Source organism: Chelonoidis abingdonii, chromosome 1 (assembly GCF_003597395.2).
Source record: "Chelonoidis abingdonii isolate Lonesome George chromosome 1, CheloAbing_2.0, whole genome shotgun sequence".
Classification (NCBI taxonomy): Eukaryota; Metazoa; Chordata; order Testudines; family Testudinidae; genus Chelonoidis; species Chelonoidis abingdonii.
The window spans coordinates 353,062,698-353,082,562 of NC_133769.1; the positions used below are offsets into that span (position 1 = coordinate 353,062,698).

Genomic DNA, 19,865 nt, shown 5'->3' on the forward strand with positions numbered 1-19,865 from the left:
CAAAAAACTCAGTCTGTCCCCCACCTGGTGGTTGTCCTTGCAGCCATGGCCACATTGGCTAAGGAGGCAACTGCTGCTTGGTATGTGGGTCTCTTTGTGGTGTTTGCCCTCTCTGATGTCATTGCACTGCAGCTCTGATATTCCAGCATGGAGGGCAACTGTAATGATTGGTAGACATCTTTTCAGGGAATAGAACTGAAGTCTGACTAATTCACTTCCCTGTCTTATGTAAAAATGCCCAACGCACTTTTGGTGGTTTAAATAGGATAAATTAAAACTTTCTGAGGGCAAGATGTTTTGCTGTGCAATAATATCCTAAGGAAGTGATGGCAGCTGAGGGTTGCTTGGCATTCTTTAAACTATACAAGATACTATTACATGGGAAATGAACAAGGACTGATCTAGATTCTGCATTCTTGGCTTGGAACAGATTGAGTCTCAACTCATGACCAGGTAAAATACAATGCTTATACTATAGTAACTTACATACCTATGTTGCTTTTAAGTTTGTAACGTGAATGAAAACCCAGGTTAGATGTATATGTAATTCCAGTGATGAACAGGTGCTCAAATAACATGTCAAAGGGATGAGGCATCAGAAGTATTAAATTGCTCAAAGCTCAACTTGCACTAAAAAGACTGGTTTACCAGCACAAAAAATACAAAGACTGCCAGCAAGATCCCTAATTCATTGTTGAATTAACTATTGTGTGTTAGTTCTGTATACCTGTACATTGCCTCTGGACTCAACATCTGATTGATAGTGGGGTGGGTGCAGGATGGGTGTATTAATGCAGCACCTCTAATCCCATTCAACTGATGCACAAAATCAGCATATGTATTTCAGAGTGTATTTAGGAAGTTAAGTGCTTCTTGATAACTAAAAAAACTGCACAAACTTTGCTCTAAGTTAGTAGAGGTCATACATAATGAACACTGAATTATGCTTTCCAAAAATCTGTGATGGGGAAGTAGGTATTTCCCCTTTAAAAGTAGCGCACAAATAAAAATCCTCTGTTTCAGTTCACAATTTAATAGTGAAAGACATTGAGAAGTCTTGATTTACTTATTTAAAAAAAAGCGGGAAGCAGTAACTTTCTTGCCTTGTTTAGTTTCATGGTTTATTGTGGTAACCCACACAAGCATTAGAGGGACTTCTGTGTTTTTTAGTTTTAATCTTTGAGTTCTTCAGGATTGCTGCTTGTTTCAGGCAACTGGAGCATTTTCATAAATATTCCATACTGTCTTGAGCTGAGGTAAATTCCAAATCCAGCCTGCAGAAGGATAGCAAAACTCATCTTCTTAAAGACTGGTTGAGAGACTTGAATCCAGAAGCGTAACATATTCTCTTTGCCAGGCAATGGAGCTGAGCTGTACCTATACAGAACACAACACAATAAAACTTAGTCTTATTACTTACTTTACTTACTTACTTAACTGCTTTACTACCATCTTCCTCTTTAAAATATTACCTTCTATTCCCAACATCTAAAATTTGTGTATGTCTACAAAGCAACTGGATAACTTTAGTTAGCCCATGCCAGCCAACCCAGGCTTATGGAGCTGAGGATGCAGGGCTGTTTCATTGCTGCATCCACCTCTGGGTTCGGGCTGGGGCTCAGGCTCCGGGCTGGGGCTCAGGCTCCGGGCTGGGGCTCAGGCTCCAGCCTGAGCCGGAAGTCTACACAGCAATGAAACCGTCCTGTGAGCCTGAGTTGGCCAGCCATGGGTTTTTTGTTCTTGTGTAGACATACCCTTACTAGCTTTTTAGGGTATCAGGAACCAGTGATCTAGTATTCCAGATTTGAAGCACAGTATTAATACTTGCCATGATTATAAGGCTCATCTTCAAATTGCTTTACAAACTAGTCCTTAGAATGCCTCTGAGGGGTAAGTATGACCCTCATTTTGTCAAGTGGAGGCAGAGAGCTAATTTGCCTAGGATCACAAAAGGGAGTCAACGTTGAGATATCAAGTATCAGGGGTAGCCGTGTTGGTCTGGATCTATAAAAAGCAACAAAGAGTCCTGTGGCACCTTATAGACTAACAGATATATTGGAACATAAACTTTCATGGGTGAATACCCACTTTGTCAGACGCATGACCCACAAAAGCTTATGCTCCAATACGTTAACCTATAAGGTGCCACAGGACTCTTTGTTGCTTTTAACATTGAGATGGGAGCTCATGCGCCTGGCCTCTGTCCATGGTTCCTTGATCAATACCTCTTGTATTAAATGCTTAATCTTGTTCTTTTCCAACTGATTAGTCCTATGCTTAGTTATCCACCTTCAAACATTAGTTTAGTCATATTTCAGGAAACTGGTTTTCCTATAGAACAGATGTCCCACGCAGCAGGCGCTAGGTAGGATAACTTTTTTGAATGCTGCTCTGCAATCTTACTTATTCCAACCATCTTAAAACCTTTTTGCTATGTAATATCAAAGCGCCGTTGGCTATTTCAGTCTTTTTGGATAAGAACTATGTAGAATTAATTTGCCCCAAGAAACCAAGTTTAACAAAATTTCACATACCTGGCTGCAAGTCCTGCATTTATAGGAATGGCCAAGAAAATGGGATATAGACCACCTATAACAGACCCAATTAATCCTCCTCTGACTATGGCACAGGTTGCACACATTAGATCACCTAGGTGACAAGTCATTTCACAGTTAAGATAAAATGTAAAAACAACGTAGATATTGTAACATGAGCTTAAAGAGGCAGGCTCTCTGATGTGAAATATATTGTCAGCAGAAATGGCCATGACGAACCTCAACTAAAGAGATTAACTGGAAGAGTCTACCTATTGTATTATGACACATCTCCACCATTCAGCTCTATAGAGTTTTCAATCAAATATAACCCAATTTGTATTGCTGTAGTTGCACCTAAACTGAAGTGCCAAGATGTAATAATTATAACATTACTGATTCAAACAGGAGTTGCAAACATAGATCCATTGATGGTGAAGTGTTCAACAATTAGTGGGGCATATCATAGGAAAAATCTACTGTATTCATATCCCCTCACCTAAACCTTTTTATGTCTTTTGACATTCTGTGCATGGGGCAGTTCATGTACAAGGTGAGGTTTTCAACACTACATTGCTTCACTGTTTTGCAAATAGCATAAGCTCTTGTATATAAAACACACTGACAGTTTTTATGACATGTGAGCTTTGAAAACTGTGCCCTTCATAAGGAATTAAAAATTTACCTGAAATTAAAGGTTGGGTTACAGCACTGCGGTAAATTGCTGCTGTTGTAAGGAATGGAAGAACAGCCATTGGCAAACAAGAGGCAATCCGAGCCTCTGTCACATTTAGGATGCGTCTGAAAAAACTGTTTGCTATTAAACCACAAAAGCCTCCATTTATTCCCAGGAAGTATGATCCATGTGTAAAGAGTTTCCTGTTAGGGGGGGAAAATTAGGTTAAAATTTTCTGCAACTGGGTGGTGTACAGGAAATCTGTTTGCTCAGTCTTATGTTTTGGGAACATGCTGTATTAAATTACTACACTGAAGATGATCTAAAATGGAGTAGTCCTGCTTTCAGAAGCAACTAGTACAGTATTCTCTGCCATATGCCTGAAGTTACTGTGATAGTGGTAAAGATCAGGGAAGAACATGTAAGTATACTTTCAAGTATGCATAATTGGCCAAGTGAATGGATTATCATCTAAAACTGAGATTCTACACTAATAGGGGACCACAGGCATATCCAGACAGAAGGTATAGGCGACTCTCAGAGGTAAAAATACTGTTTTGGTACAGTAAATGATCATTTATGCTTCCCCATAATAGCATTCTAATAAAAACACTAGGTTGTGTGAGAAGACCCTACACAAAAAGCTGTCTGGAAAAAAATAACTAATTTGTTCAAGTTTAGCCTTGGTGTTAAAACAGCAGAAGCACAACCACTTAGGTCCAGGGGTTGGTAGTAATTGTCACAGGGAGGCCATTCCATGAATTTTGGTAAGTTGTCATAGGGTGCATAGTTCTACTATAGGGATCAGCAATTTTTGGCATGCAGCCTGTCAGGGAAAGCCACTGGTGGGCTGGGACGGTTTGTTTACCTGTAGGGTAGAATCACACTTATCAGGGTTGGAAGGGACCTCAGGAGGTCATCTAGTCCAACCCCCTGCTCAGACCAGGACCAATTCCCAACTAAATCATATCAGCCAGGGCTTTGTCAAGCTTGACCATAAAAACCTCTAAGGAATGAGATTCAACCACCTCCCTAGGTAACCCATTCCAGTGCTTCACCACCCTCGTAGGGAAAAAGTTTTTCCTAATATCCAACCCAAACCTCCCCCACTGCAACTTGAGACCATTACTCCTTGTTCTGTCATCTGGTACCACTGAGAACGGTCTAGATCCATCTTCTTTGGAACCCCCTTTCAGGTAGTTGAAAGCAGCTCTCATCCCCCCTCATTCTTCTCTTCTGCAGACTAAACAATCCCAGTTCCCTCAGCCTCTCCTCATAAGTCATGTGCTCCAGCCCGCTAATCATTTTTGTTGGACTCTTTCCAATTTTTCCACATCCATCTTGCAGTGTGGGGCCCAAAACTGGACACACTAATCCAGATGAGCAGCAAAGAATCCTGTGGCACCTTATAGACTAACAGACGTTTTGGAGCATGAGCTTTCGTGGGTGAATACCCACTTTGTCAGAACCGACCCTTGAGGCACTCGGCTTGATACCAGCTGCCAAGTAGACATGGAGCCATTGATCACTACCCGTTGAGCCCGATAATCTAGGCAGCTTTTTATACACGTTATAGTCCATTTACCCAGCCCATACTTCAGCTTGCTGGCAAGAATACTGTAGGAGACTGTATCAAAACCTTTGCTAAAGTCAAGGAAAAAACACATCCACTGCTTTCCCCTCATCCACAGGCCCAGTTATCTCTTCATAGAAGGCAATTAGGTTAGTCAGGCATGATTTGCCCTTGGTGACTTCCTGATCACTTTTCTCTCCTGTAAGTGCTTCAGAATTGATTCCTTGAGGACCTGCTCCATGATTTTTCCAGGAACTGAGGTGAGGCTGAGTGGCCTGTAGTTCCCCAGATCCTCCTCCTTCCCTTTTTAAAAGATGGGCACTACATTCGCCCTTTTCTAGTCATCCAGGACTTCCCCCGATTGCCATGAGTTTTCAAAGATAACGGCCAATGGCTCTGCAATCACATCTGCCAACTCCTTTAGCACCCTCGGATGCAGCGCATCCAGCCCCATGGATTTGTGCTCATCTAGGTTTTCTAAATAGTCCCAAACCAGTTCTTTCTCCACAGAGAGCTGGTTACCTCCTCCCCATAATGTGCTGCCCAGTGCAGCAGTCTGGGAACTGACCTTGTTTGCTTTTGGTTTAAAACGATCCCACCACTCTGCCACCATGTCAAGGTTCCTTCCCCACTCTGAACTCTAAGGTACAGATGTGGGGACCTGCATGAGGACCTCTAAGCTTAACTACCAGCTTAGATCTGGTTTTGCTGCTGCCACCCAAATTATTTATGAGTCACTTGGGAAACTGTGTCTATTTCTTCCCCAGAATATCTGCCTCCCAAGTACTATCACCCTTCCCTGGGTAACCTCGAGAGACTTCACCAAGTTCCTGGTGAACACCGATCCAAACCCTTGGATCTTAAAACAAGGAGAAATTAACCATGCCCTCTCCTATCCCCCCACCAATTCTTGGTGAGTCCAGATCCAACCTCCTTGGATCTTAAAAACAAGGAAAAAAATCAGATTCTTAAAAAGAAGGCTTTTAATTAAAGAAAGGAAGGTTAAAATCATCTCTGTAAAATAAGGATGGAAAATAACTTTACAGGGTAATCAGGTTCAAAGAGCCCAGAGGAACCCCCACTAGCCTTAGGTTCAAAGTCACAGCAAACAGAGGTAAGCCCTTTAGCAAAAGGAACATTGACAAGTTGAGAAAACAAAGATAAAACTAACACACCTGCCTGGCTGTTACTTACAAGTTTGAAATATGAGAGACTTGTTCAGAAAGTTGGAGAGCATGGATTGATGTCTGGTCCCTCTTAATCCCAAGAGCGAATAACCCCCAAAACAAAGAGCACACAAACAAAAGCCTTTCCTCCACCAAGATTTGAAAGTATCTTGTCCCTTTATTGGTCCTTTGGGTCAGGTGTCAGCCAGGTTATCAGAGCTTCTTAACCCTTTACAGGTAAAAGGATTTTGGTGTCTCTGGGCAGGAGGGATTTTATAGTATTGTACACAGGAGGGCTGTTACACTTCCCTTCATAGTTATGACAGTCCCGAACCACTTCTTTCTCCACAGAGGGCTGGTTAGTTCCTCCCCATAATGTGCTTCCCAGGGAGCTGACCTTGTTCATGAAGACAGGCAAAAAAAATCACTGAGTACATTAGCTTTTTCCACATGCTCTGTCACTATGTTGTCTCCCTCATTCAGTAAGGGGCCCACACTTTCGTTGACTTTCTTCTTGTTGCTAACGTACCTGAAGAAACCCTTCTTGTTACTCTTAACATCTCTCGCTAGCTGCAACTCCAAGTGTAATTTGGCCTTCCTGATTTCACTCCTGCATGCCTGAGCAATATTTTTATACTCCTCCCTGGTCATTTGTCCAATCTTTCACTTCTTGTAAGATTCTTTTCTGTGTTTAAGATCAGCAAGGATTTCACGGTTAAGCCAGGCTGGTTGTCTGCCATATTTACTATTCTTTCTACACATTGGGATGGGTTGTTCCTGCAGCCTCAATAAGGATTCTTTAAAATACAGCCAGCTTTCCTGGACTCCTTTGCCCCTCATGTTTTTATCCCAGGGGATCTTGCCCATCAGTTCCCTGAGGGAGTTAAAGTCTGCTTTTCTGAAGTCCAGGGTTCATATTCTGCTGCTCTCCTTTCTTCCTTGTGTCAGGATCCTGAACTCAACCATGTCATGGTCACTGCCTCCAAGGTTCCCATCCATTTTTGCTTCCCCTACTAATTACTCCTGGTTTGTGAGCAGCAGCTCAAGAAGAGCGCTGCCCTTAGTTGGTTCCTCCAGCACTTGCACCAGGAAATTGCCCCCTACACTTTCCAAAAACTTCCTGGATTGTCTGTCCACCGCTGTATTGCTCTCCCAGCAGATATCACGGTGATTAAAGTCTCCCATGAGAACCAGGGCCTGTGATCTAGCAACTTCTGTTAGTTGCCATCCGCAGGTTCGGGAAGCGGCCAGCCCATCCCTCGGCCCACGCCGCTTTCTGCAGCACCCATTGGGCAGGAATGGCGAATCGCAGCCAGGAGAAGCTGCAATTGGCCAAACTTGTAGATGCCGCAGGTAGACAAACTATCCCGGCCCAACAGCGGATTTCCCTGATGGGCTGTGTTGCTGATCCCTCTTCTACTATATTAATGGGGGGACAGATCTGGGAGGGAGCTGGGTTCAGGAGGGGGTTCAGACCTGGGGTAGCGGGTGGGGATGGCTCTGACCAGCTTACCATAGGGTGCTCCTGGTGCAGCAGGGCTCAGGCAGGCTGCCTGCATGCTGTGGCCTCATGCCGCTTCCGAAAGTGGCTGCGGCCGGCATGTCTCTGCGCACCTCTTGTGGGGAGGGGGGCAGCAGGTCTCTGTGTGCTGCCTATGCCTGCATCCACCACACCTCTGGCCAATGGGAGCTATGAGGACAGTGCTTGGGGTGGGGACAGCGTGTGGAGCTGCTTCCCCCTCCCTGCCTAGGGCACACAGAGACATGCCAGCAGCAGCTGGCCGCTTCTAGGAGTGGCATGGGGCCATGGCAGGCAGGACTTTCAGTGTCCCGGAGATCGCGGGGGGAGGGGGCGGGCAGCCAAAGAGCCTGACGGGCCAGACAGAAATGTTAGATGGGCTGGATCCGGCCCATGGACCGTATTTTGCCCACCTCTGACTTAGGCAATACACAGTTTTAGAAGCCAATTCATTTTTTTCAAGTCCATATTGACTATTAAAAGCTGCATTCAACTTGTTTTAACCAAGACATATGCCATCCATCTTTAAGAAGAACTCTATTGAAATCAATCAAGCATTCTTTAAAATGGCCCGCAGAACAGTGATAAATGCAAAAATTACTTATTTATAGTCTAGCAGTGTCTGAAATGTGCTAGGGGCTGTATGAGCAGATACTGTAAGCTGACACATTCTTCCTCAATGAGTTTACAGTCTAAATGTAAAAAGACAAATGTACATACAAGCAAAACATCCAAGGTGATGTAAGAACAGATCTTGGCCTCAATCCTAACCAGGCATATTCAGTTCAATGTGACTAAATTTTAATGCATGCATTAGAGTGGCTATAGGATGAAGGAACTCATTAGGCCCCATCCCCTTCCTATTGTATTCCAATCATCCCTCTATTTGCCCTTTGGTTCAGATGCCCAGCCTACTTGCTCTGACACTACAATACCCCAAGTTGCGTAAGTTTAACAGAAATAGGCAGAGGTAGGTTAAAAAAAAGTCTATACATAATAGACAAGTGTCATGGAAACAAACTGGCCATAGTAAGGATTATATAATGAATTGCAAAATTACTTTTATCTGAATCATCAGGTTGTGCATAAGCCAGCTTGTGTGACTGCATCACCTTCACAATGTTATCTTCAATCCTTTCTCCCTTTTTCTAACTTAGGTTTCTTACACATGTTGCATCTTATTTTACATTCGATTATTTTGAGGCATGCACTTCCTATGTGTTTGTACAGCACTTAGGACAATGGGCCCCCTGTTCTGGGTGCTACTGATATAAATCCAGGTATTAGCCTTTCTTCCACCTTGACCACTCCACAATGTAGATTCAGTCTCAGTATGAGAGCCAAGGGGGTGGGAAGAGAAAACAACACAAACCATGGGATCATGGGAGGGGACCTCTGCAGTTACTGGCAACTCCTCTTGCTCTGAGCTTGCCAGCTGAAATCTGTGCATGGCCCCTTCCTTCCATGCTGAGCCCCATTAACTTCAAGGAGGCCTTTTTTGGGGACAAGATTATGCTAGCACAGATCACTTTATAGGATGGAGAACTTTTGATGGGGCAGCTTGGACACACTACATTTCATTACAATATCTAAAACAATAAATGGAATTAAAAAATGTTAATTTTGTAAGCTTGATTGGCAGTTTGTTTCATGTGCTTGATTTACTGAAGCAAGCTGTGCGTTTTTATATAAAACTATAACCAGCATAAAAACAATGAGGAGTCTGGTGGCACCTCAAAGACTAACAGATTTATTTGGGCATAAGCTTTCATGGGTAAAAAACCCCATGAAAGCTTTACCCATGAAAGCTTTTGCCTAAATAAATCTGTTAGTCTTTAGGATGCCACTGGATTCCTCCTTGTTTTTGTAGATACAGACTAACATGGCTACCACTCTGATACTTAACAAACAGCATGGTAAATTAGATAGGTGAAAACAATACTTTAGTCCTATAACTCTAGCTGTTCATTAATTTTATATTGCCAGAATGATAGCCACTGCCAGGTCAAGGAATTAACTGAAAGCTACGTTGCCTCTGATGCTGTGCCATTTTTATGTGTAGTTTTTAAAGTGCCATCATTAAGTTGGATTTGCTGCTTAAACTCAAACAAAATAAAATGCTTAACTGGCTACAAAATTTATTCCAAACCAAATGTCTCATGTATTTACAAAATTATCAAATGTGACAATCTCTATAATATTTAGAAATTAAAATACATTTTCTTAAAATCCACCCATTTACAAAACTTCAATATTCTAAATACTTTAAGGCAAAATTAATCATTCATTTTTTTAAACCTATATTGATTTAGGTTCCAATCCTCCAAACACTTCAGCATCTGCATCAAAAAAATTTAGTGTAGAAATTCACTTACACTTCTGAAAGGAAAATTCTGACCTCCTCCATCCCTCGTTACATTTACCTAATTTTCAAAAGTGAATACAAGCTACCTGTAGTTTAAGATGCTATATAGCTCAAGCCTGATTTTGAAAGATTAGATTAATATGTGACATTTTAAGTTGGTACTACCAAAACTTACAAATGAGAGACACAAAATGAGGGAGCTTTTATTGGATCATTTCTGTTGCTGCAAACGCTTTCAAGCATCACCAAACTCTTCCTCGGATAGGGAGAAGATAACTAGAGAGTCCAAGCTCAATACAAGGTAAGACAGACTGTTAAGCATAGAGGATTCACACATTTTAAATGATTTCCTACAATGAAGTGGGCCATTAAAAGCTCTTCTATGGTAGGACAATGGAGGGCTAGTAGGCAGCAGGGCGTGTAACAAGTTGTAATGGGCCATAAAATCTGTCTCTGTTAAGTCCATGATTTTTAGCATCCAGCAGACTGATGAGTTTAAATTCCCAGGCTCATTTTTTGAAGGTGATGTGCAGGTTTCCTTTAAAGATGAGGACTGGAGGCTGGTCTACACTGGGGGGGTGTGGTAATCAATCTAAGATACTCAGCTTCAGCTATATGAATAGCATAGCTGAAGTCGAAGTATCTTAGATAGATTTACCTCAGGTCCTCACGGCGCGGGATCGACCTCCGTGGCTCCCCGTGTTGACTCCGCTACCGCCGCTCGCTCCAATGGAGTTCCGGAGTCGACGGGAGCGTGTTCGGGGATCAATATATAGCGTCTAGATGAGATGCGATGTATCGATCCCTGAAAAATCAATCACTATCCGCCGATACGGTGGGTAGTCTGGACGTACCCTGTGAGTGATACAGAGTGATTACTTTGTGAAAAGTGTTCACTCACGGTGGATAGCATGTCTGATCATTTTTGTGTGTGAGTTCACTGGAGAGCCTAGTGATTGATTGGTTTCACACACAATTTGTTGTTGGGGGCATTTGATGTACTGAATGTGGTACACCACATGTGACGAGCATATGTAGGACCTATAAATCCCAAAAGGTGTGTTGTGGGGGTGGGGGGGTATTGGCCATCATACAGTGGAGACTGCCTGCAAGTTTTGCATTTGTTGTATGGCAGCGGCTGGTGTCACTTTGAATTGGTGTGTCTGTGGGAAGCTTGGCAAGGCTGGGGTATTTGAAGGTCAGAAAAGGGGCAGGGGATCATGAAAGATTTAGTTAAGGATGTGGTCCCCATTTATTATGGGTTGTAATTATCTACTTATGCCACATATGCGTTCTAGTGCAGGGTGGTAGTTGACAACTAGAGGTGTGCTGTCAATCCCCCCCGTATTGAAGCACAATCTACTGGGGTGGCCTGTTCCATGATACAATCTACTTCTCTGGTGGAGTGTCCTTATTTGGGTAAGGCAGTTTTAAGTGTGTCTCCTGGATTGTCTCTTCAGAGTATATTCTGTGGTATCTGAGAGCCTGGCAGTAGATAAGATTTCCTGGTGTCTATGGGACAGTTACTGAGCTGCACAGGTAGGTGTGGTTATCTTGGGATTCTTGTATATAGATGCCTGTAGGGTACAATTATTGAAGCTGGTTGTGGTGTCCAAGAAGCTGATGCTGGTGACGGAGTGTTCTAGAGAGAGTTTGATGGATGGGTGCTGGTTGCTGAGGTTGTGGTGGAAATCTGAGGGAGTGTGAAAGTATAAGGGTAATTCCTTTGGGGTCAGAGGCCTACAGCTGGCTGTCTGATTAGCCCCGCCCTCTGCACTGGACAAAGAGTTGCAACTTAATAAGCTAATCTTCATAAAAGAAGCCAGCAGGAAATGAGGGGTGGGAGAGAAGAGAAGACACTAATGTTCTCCAGAAAGCTGACAGGGTGGGGGCAGTACAGACTGCTAGTGGAGCTGCTACAAAGAGGAACTGCTCTAGAAACCAGATAGAAGGGAGATTGTGTGGAGTACTTTATTGCTGAGACTCTGAGCTAAGAGCCAGGAAATTTTGGCCACTGGTGTGAGGGACTGAGGCTATGTCTACACTACAGACCTTACAGCGGCACAGCTGCGCTGCTGTAAGGTGTCCCATGTAGCTGCTTAATGCTGACAGGAGAGAGCTCTGTCAGCATAATTAAACCACCTCCAACAAGTGGCAGTAGCTATAGCAGTTGGGAATATCTCCTGCCAACACAGTGCTGTCCACACCGGTTCTTTTGGAGGTGTTTTTTTTCCATACTCCTGACCAACCAAAGTGCTTTTGTAGACAGAGCCAACCTTGGGGAATGGACAAGTCACCCTGCACAGAATCTTGAGGGAAGAATCTGCACGGTTTTGATTTTGTTAAGAAGGCTTAAATAAAACAACTAACCCTGCTGCAAACTGCTTCTTTGGATTCCTTGAGAGCGAGTTCAGACAGAATTAACCTAAGGAGTGAGCTGACTCAGCAAGAGCAAAGCCTTGTCCAGTAGAAGGAGGGCACTATAAGATAGGCCCTAATCCTTTTATTGAGAGTTTGGGTTGTCTGTCCAGAGGCTGAAAACATCATTGATGTAACTCAGGTATATCATTGTATTCAGGGTGCATTTTCCCAGAAATTCTTCAGCTGTTCCCATGGTTTGGAACAAATGTTTGTTGTTAAATTTAAAATTATTATGGGTAAGGATGAAATGGATGAGTTTGACGATGTGTTTGAGGTGGATTTCTAAGCACTGTTTATTATTTTGTAGGTATTTGAGACAGGCAGTGATGTTGTCATGGTAAGGAATGTTGGTATACAAGGAGGTGACATCCACGGTGCGCAGTGATGGTGTTCTGAAGGAGGCTGTTAATGTTGTACAGTTTCTGGAGGAACATGGTTGTGTCTTGGAGGAAACTAGCCCTTTGGGTGGTGAATGACTTGAGGATGGTTTCTACAAGTACTGATATTCCTTCAATAAGCGTGCCGTGTCCAGATATGATGGGTCTGCCTGGGTTTCCCGGTTTGTGTATTGAAGGGCTTGTCTACACTGGCAAGTTTTTTTCGATGAAACTAATGTCACCAAGGAAAAACCGACAAAAGCAAAGTCGCCAAGGCGTGTCTACATTTGCTCCCTATGTCGACAGATCGCGTCCACATTTGGGGCATCTTTGTCAACAGTGAGAGCAATGGACTGTGGCTGCCAACACCATCTGTCGCTAGGTGTTGTAGGTATGCAGAAATGGCGCTTGGCACATCCTGAGATGTGCAAAAATGTACCGTCATTCCCCGCTTTGTCCCCCACCCCTCCAAAGGTCTCAGGCTTCCTTTCATGCTGTTTTTCCAACTGTCATTCTTTTGTAGTTCATGCCAGCGGCTGCAGTGGGAGAGGATGGATTCCACACTCCTATGTGCTGTTAGCTGTCGTGAGGACATTGTGCATGGCAGCCTAGTTACTGTCAGAGTTACTCACAAAGTTAGCAGAGGATGAATCGCAGGCACTCAAGTGTGATATGGACAGCAGCAACTTATCAGTGCTTTGTGCATTCACAAAGCAGCTGCATACGGTAGACCATCGCTTTTGGGCTAGGAAACAAGCACTGACTGGTTGGATCGCATTGTCATGAAGGTGTGGGATGATGACCAGTAGGTACAGAACTTTAGGATGCATAAAGCAACCTTCATGAAGCTATATGCTGAGTTGTCCCCTGACCTGAGGCACAAGGACACCAGACTGAGAGATGCCCTTCCGGCAGAGAAGCCTGTTGCAATTGCTGTGTGTGAATGTGGTGAATCCAGACTGCTACTGGTTAGTTGCAAATCAGTTTGGAATAGGAAAGTCCACTTTTGGGGCTGAATTACTCCAAGTGTACAGGGCAATACATTGCATCCTGCTGCATAGGACCATGAATCTGGGAAATGTACATGTAACAGTGGATGGCTTTGCAGAGATGGGTTTCCCTAACTGTGGCAGAGCGATTGATGGCACACACATTCCAATTTTAGCGCCAGACCACCTTGCCTCTGAATACATCAGTAGGAAGGGATACTTCTCCTGGGTGTTGCAGGTGCTTGTGAATCACTGGAGGCATTTCACGGACATCAGTGCAAGCTGGTCTGGAAAGGTGCATGACACACGCATCTTCAGGAACAGTGGCCTGTACAGAAAGCTGCAGGCAGAGACTTTCTTTCCAGACCACAAGTTCACAGTGGGGGAATGTGGAAATGCCCATAGTAATCCTGGGAGACCTGGCTTACCTCTTACAGACCTGACCCATGAAAGCTTACACAGGGCACCTGAACAGCGCAAGGAGCGTTTTAACAACAGGCTGAGCAGGTGCCTCATGGTAGTCAAATCTGCCTTTGGCCGTTTGAAAGCTCGCTGGAGTTGTTTAAATGGCAGGCTAGACTTTACCGAGGATAATATTCCCTTGGTCATAGCCATGTGCTGCACTTTGCATAATCTGTTTGAATCTAAGAGTGAAATGTTTGCTCAGGTTTGGAGCACTGAGGCAGACTTCCTGGTACACAATTTGAACAGCCAGATGCTAGGGCTGTCAGAGGAACCCACAGGGCTGCTACTAACATCAGAGAGGCTTTGAGGAACCACTTTGACAATGAGGGGCAGTATCACATGTCTGCTTTGGAGTTACTTCCCTGTTGCATCCATGTAGGTTTCCTGATTTTTTTTTTCTTTCCTTCCTGTGTATGGGAGCATGTGATGGTTTGAAGTGGTCTCTTCTGGAATATGTGAGATGCAGGAGATGATTCCTCAGTTTTCCTGAAGTCCTTCTGCAGAGCTACTCAACATATTTAGAGCTTTATGCAGTGGTCAGAGAGTTACAGATAGTGAGTCCTCAGGGAATGACGACTTGTTTCCTGCATTTGCCAAGGAAGTACAGGCGAGTCTCATTTTACGCGGAGGTTCCGTTCCGCGGTTAGCACGTAAAGCAAAAACCGCGTATAGTCAAAATTACATTGAGTTAAATGGCAGGCGGAATCGCCTGCACTACAGGTACAGTATTAAAATGGTTATTTTTCTCTCTTTGATTTTGCCGACCGCATAAAGCTGAAATCGCGCATGTTAAATACGCATACGATGCGACAGACCTGTAGATGTCACTGTTAAGTTTGGCCTTCTTTTTCTTCATGTTGCAAAATTCCTATTTTAAATGGCAAAATTCTATGTCTTCCACTAGTGTTTGCAGTGTCTCACAGAGCATCCTTATGTCTCATATGCTGCCTATTAACCCTCCATTAGCCTACCACTGAAGAGGTGTTAATTGCCCACTTCATTTCAAGTAGTCTCCTACAACATGAGCATACCCCTTATGCTGATCAATCTGTCCCACCTTGTATTTAGCTTGGACACGCTGGTTACTTTCTTCAGACTCGAGGGAAGAACTCTGTGAAGCTTGAAAGCCTGTCTTTTCCAACAACAGAAGCTGATGCACTAAAAAATAATTACTTTACCACCTTGCTTCTCTCATCCTGGGACCAACATGGCTACAACACCACTGCTTAACCGTTACCATTTCAGAAGTCATGATCTTTGTAGCAGTTGATGTGGGTTAAGCTCTGCACAGGCAGCATGTGATAGGATGTACAGGTCATTCACTGTCCCCAAGTGCAGGGGTTCTTACAACATATTTTTTGGTGGCCTCTGAGTGTGGCCACCAACTCTCGCTCATGGCTGCACTCACACTTTTCCCTAAAATACTTAACTTTAGGAAAAACAATTAAATATGCACAGATACACATCCTTATCTTTGTAATTTACATATGTCGGGGTTTTTTGCAGACTCAATAATAAAAATAATGCTATGAAAAGTGATATTTATATATTTGTTAATGTCACTTTTCACTGCTCACTTACTAGCTATTTGGAAGGTTGTGAAAACTGATACCTGTATTTTTGTTAATGTCACTTTTCACAACCTCCCAGATAACTAGTAAGTGAGCTGTGCCCCACCTGTCTCCAGAGGCAGTGCAGGGTGGCACATCCAGTAGCAACAGGGAGGGAGGGACTAATGCTCCCCCAGCAATTACCGCCCAGGAGGCTGTCATGGCTGCATGAAACACTGCCCTAGTGAGTGCTCTGCAGTCCTGCCTTACTATTCCATTGGTGTTCCTGTGAGACCCTGCTGATCCAGGCAGTACTGTGGGGTTTTGAGGTGAAATCCCAGCAGGGGTTTACAGAGTCCAAGGCAACAAGTCTAGCTGAACCTAGTTAAGCTTGGACCCTTAAAAAGGTTATAAGGGGAAAAAAGAGATTTTTGCTGCTGAGAAGTCAGCATGGGGGGCTAGTAGAAGCAGAAGTGCTATGCTATTTATAGAGGTTTTTGTTCTAGAGGTCAAGGATTTGAGCAGAGTGGAGGAAAAGAGAATGACAGGACTGGCTGAACTACAACTATGTGCATTAAATGTGACTTCACAGAGGGCTCCTTTCCCCCGACCATAGCCTCTTGTTAGATATCTCTCCCGATGCCCAGGCTCCAGTAGTGCCACCGCATTGCAGGGCAATCTCAGAAAAAGGCCCAGGCCTCTAGCAGCTGCTCCCTTCCATGGTCCACCATAAAAAGTGTAACATGCAGAATGGAAGACACTAGTTTAACAAATTTTTCCTCAGATTTTGGTTCAGTCTAGCAGCACGAGCTGGGACAGGAATGAAGATTATCTTGTTACAGGGCACAGGCTCATCTGCTGACCAATTTAAGATTAGAAGCTTTGTTTTATAATTGATTGGTGTTGAGAAGCTAGGTGCTTGGCAATAGGTTCCAATAAATGGGTTCTATCATGGCTTTGAGGCATAGCTCAGTGGTTTGAGCATTGGCCTGCTAAACCCAGGGTTGTGAGTTCAATCCTTAAGGGGGCAATTAAGGGATCTTGGGCAAAAATCTGTCTAGGGATTGGTCTTGTTTTGAGCAGGGAGTTGGACTAGATGACCTCCTGAGGTCCCTTCCAACCCCGATATTCTATGATCCCTGCTGTTCTGGGGAGGGAGCATGATGCACCGAACACCCGACAGAGCATATGTTCCCTGAGGAGGCAGTGTAGCTGTGCCACTCAGTGTGCTGGAAGGAGTGGAACCTGCGCTTTCTCCATTCACCATCCAAGTGTGGGGGAGGGATAGAGTAGCTCAGTGCACCCCTCATCTCCTCTCATGTCACCACCTGAAATTTGGTTAGACAGCACAGGGGACTCCTTCTAAAATAAACAAAACATTGAGCCCTGGCCAGTTTAGCAATTTCCCTGAAGTCATCATTTACATTTCAATATGATTCAATATCTCTGAAAATCATTCATCGATTTACAAATATAAGAACAAAAAAGGGCTTAATTGGTAAAACAAATGAAGACCCGAGCATCACTTACTGGTCTGCTTCTGGAAGCCGAACAAACTTATTTAGCAGAGCGTCCATTTTTTTCATACGTCGAAGCCTTGCATTTTCCTGTAGTGAATTTAGTTCAACCTCTCTCCCTGACATTTTAAGGCTCTGGATCATAAAGTGAGAAACAAGGCAGTTTTGGTTAAGTGACATTGCCACAATATAATCAGGTATCATTTGCCTGCTTGTCATGCAAAAGTTACGAGCTAATGCTTTAACACAGGGGTAGGCAACCTATGGCAAGCTGATTTTCAGTGGCATTCACACTGCCTGGGTCCTGGCCACCGGCCTGGGAGGCTCTGCATTTTAATTTAATTTTTAAATGAAACTTTAAATGAAACTTCTTAAACTTTTTAAAAACCTTATTTACTTTACATACAACAATAATTTAGTTATATATTATAGACTTACAGAGAGAGACCTTCTAAAAATATTAAAATGTATTACTGGCACGCGAAACCTTAAATCAGAGTGAATAAATTAAGACTTGGCACACCACTTCTGAAAGGTTGCCGACCCTTGCTTTAACATCTCAAGAAAATAAAAGCCCTCAAGAGACTGAAAGGGCATGATCTAGGGCAGGGGTCGGCAACCTTTCAGAAGTGGTGTGCCGAGTCTTCATTTATTCACTCTAATTTAAGGTTCCACATGCTGATAATACATTTTAACGTTTTTAGAAGGTCTCTTTCTATAAGTCTATTATATATAACTAAATTATTGTTGTACGTAAAGTAAGGTTTTTAAAATGTTTAAGAAATTTCATTTAAATTAAATTAAAACACAGAACCTCCCAGACCGGTGGCCAGGACCCGGGCAGCATGAGTGCCACTGAAAATCAACTCGTGTGCCGCCTTCGGCACCCGTGCCATAGATTGCCTGCCCCTGATCTAGGGTGTGACCTGCATGCTATCAGTGAGAAGCCCAGTTTGAGAGCTATAGCAGCAAAACACCATGATGCACCCCAGATTCGAGGGTAAGTGGTGACACAGCTTCTCACTGGTCTGGACTGCACCCCATCGTGAGAGAGTGAAGCTCTAGGGCTTACACAGAGCTCTTCTTCAGGTCTAGGAAGAAGAGTTCTGTGTACGCTCAAACACTTATCTCACTGACAGAAGTTGGTCCAAGAAGAGATATTACCTCACCCACCTTGTCTCTTTAAGATCCTGTGACCAACACAGCTACAACAACAGGGCATACAGTAGAACCTTAGAGTTACAAACTGACCAGTCAATCATACACCTTATTTGGAACAGGAAGTGCACAATCAAGCAGCAGCAGAGACAAAAATAAATAAATAAACCAAATACATTACAGAACTGTGTTAAAGATAAACTACTAAAAACAAATAAAGGGAAAGCAGCATTTTTCTTTTGCACAGTAAAGCTTCAAAAGTGTATTAAGTCAATGTTCAGTTGTAAACTTTTAAACGAACAACCACAATATTTTGTTCGGAGTTACAAAAAACCTCCATTCCCGATTTGTTCATAACTCTGAGGTTCTGCTGTATAACAAGATAATGTCAGCCTTCAAACCTTATTCCCCAGTTACCTGACTTACAGGGTGACTGGGATTTTTTTCTGAGGTGGCACCCCAAAACTTGTACTGAAGAGTGTGATGACTTGGCCCACTCCCATTTTTACCTAGTGAAGGACTGCTGAAGAGAATCCATAAAGCATTCTGCAGGTGTTAACTGTCTCACTTCAATCTGAGTACAGCAAATGGGTTGCCTAGTTTAATACTATTCACGTAACGACAGTTGCTTTTCCTTGTAAATAATTTTGCTGTATAACCTTCAAGACGTCAGCAATAATCTTCCAAGTGAGTGTACAATGGCTCTGCCTCTACCTTCCCTCCACCCTGTTTTAAGGTCTCTTTCTGTTCGTGTCTTCAGGAACGTAGCAGCCAACCACCCAGCGGCTCCTGCTGCCTTGCCAGAGTCCCACCCCTACTGATTTCTCCTGCAAACGCAGAGACGCAGCGGGACCTTGCGGACAGGTCACCCCCGAGCTGTGCAGCTTCCTCCTTGGAGCTGGGCGGATGCGACTTTGGTCTGTCTCGGGGGGAGGGGGGGACCTCAAGCTCTGTAAAGCAAAGTCGTGCCCCGCTGCCCCTGTTTTACCTTATGCTGGGTGCCCTACCCCAGCTGCCGCTGCTCCTTCTTCGGGAATATCAGTGCCACCCCTACAGGCCCCACAACATGGCTCCTCCCCGTCACACGCATTCCTCCTCGGGGGCCGCCATCTTGTCCAGTCATATGACCTAGACACGACCATTCCGACTCCCCCTCGGAAGGCGTCGATGATTGGACAGTCCCCGAAGCCCCAGCATAGCTACTCCTGATTGGCCACGGAGTTGGAGGGCCTGGATCTCGTTGCTAGGGGAGGAGGATGGCGAAGGCATCGGCGGCTCCTCCATGGAGACGGGGCTGAACCGAGACCCTGCAGCTGGAGACGCGGAGACTCCCCCTAGCCGTGCCCTCAATGGGGGCCCCTTAGTCCTCGGGGTAACCGGCTGACACGGGCGGAGGCAGCGGCCGCTCCCTTGCCCCAGGCCTCAACATCCTACTAGGCGCTGCCCGCGGGCCCCTCCCGCCCAGCCTCCAGCGACTCCCAGCTCCCTGCCCCCCTCCTCGCAATTTCCTCATCCTCAGCCCCTCCCCTGCCCCGCACCCTCTCCCCACCTTCAA

General features: G+C 44.3%; 1 protein-coding gene across 5 annotated transcripts; it reads right to left on the bottom strand.

The window, feature by feature from the left end:
• Positions 1-1,095: 1,095 nt before the first annotated feature.
• LOC116824026 (transmembrane protein 126A) lies at positions 1,096-19,424 on the bottom strand. 5 transcript variants are annotated; one of them, XM_075061775.1, is made up of 6 exons: positions 18,820-19,150; positions 17,166-17,287; positions 9,844-9,891; positions 3,220-3,413; positions 2,535-2,649; positions 1,096-1,377 (listed from the first exon to the last, which is right to left on the bottom strand). In XM_075061775.1, the coding sequence occupies exons 3-6, from the start codon at positions 9,873-9,875 to the stop codon at positions 1,173-1,175; spliced, it is 546 nt and encodes a 181-aa protein (XP_074917876.1). In that variant the 5' UTR covers positions 9,876-9,891; positions 17,166-17,287; positions 18,820-19,150; the 3' UTR covers positions 1,096-1,172. The 5 variants fall into 5 exon arrangements, with proteins under 5 accessions (XP_074917876.1, XP_032634930.1, XP_032634931.1 ...); XM_032779039.2 differs by lacking the exons at positions 9,844-9,891; positions 18,820-19,150 and adding an exon at positions 19,299-19,424; XM_032779040.2 differs by lacking the exon at positions 9,844-9,891 and having other exon boundaries at positions 18,820-19,146.
• Positions 19,425-19,865: the final 441 nt, after the last annotated feature.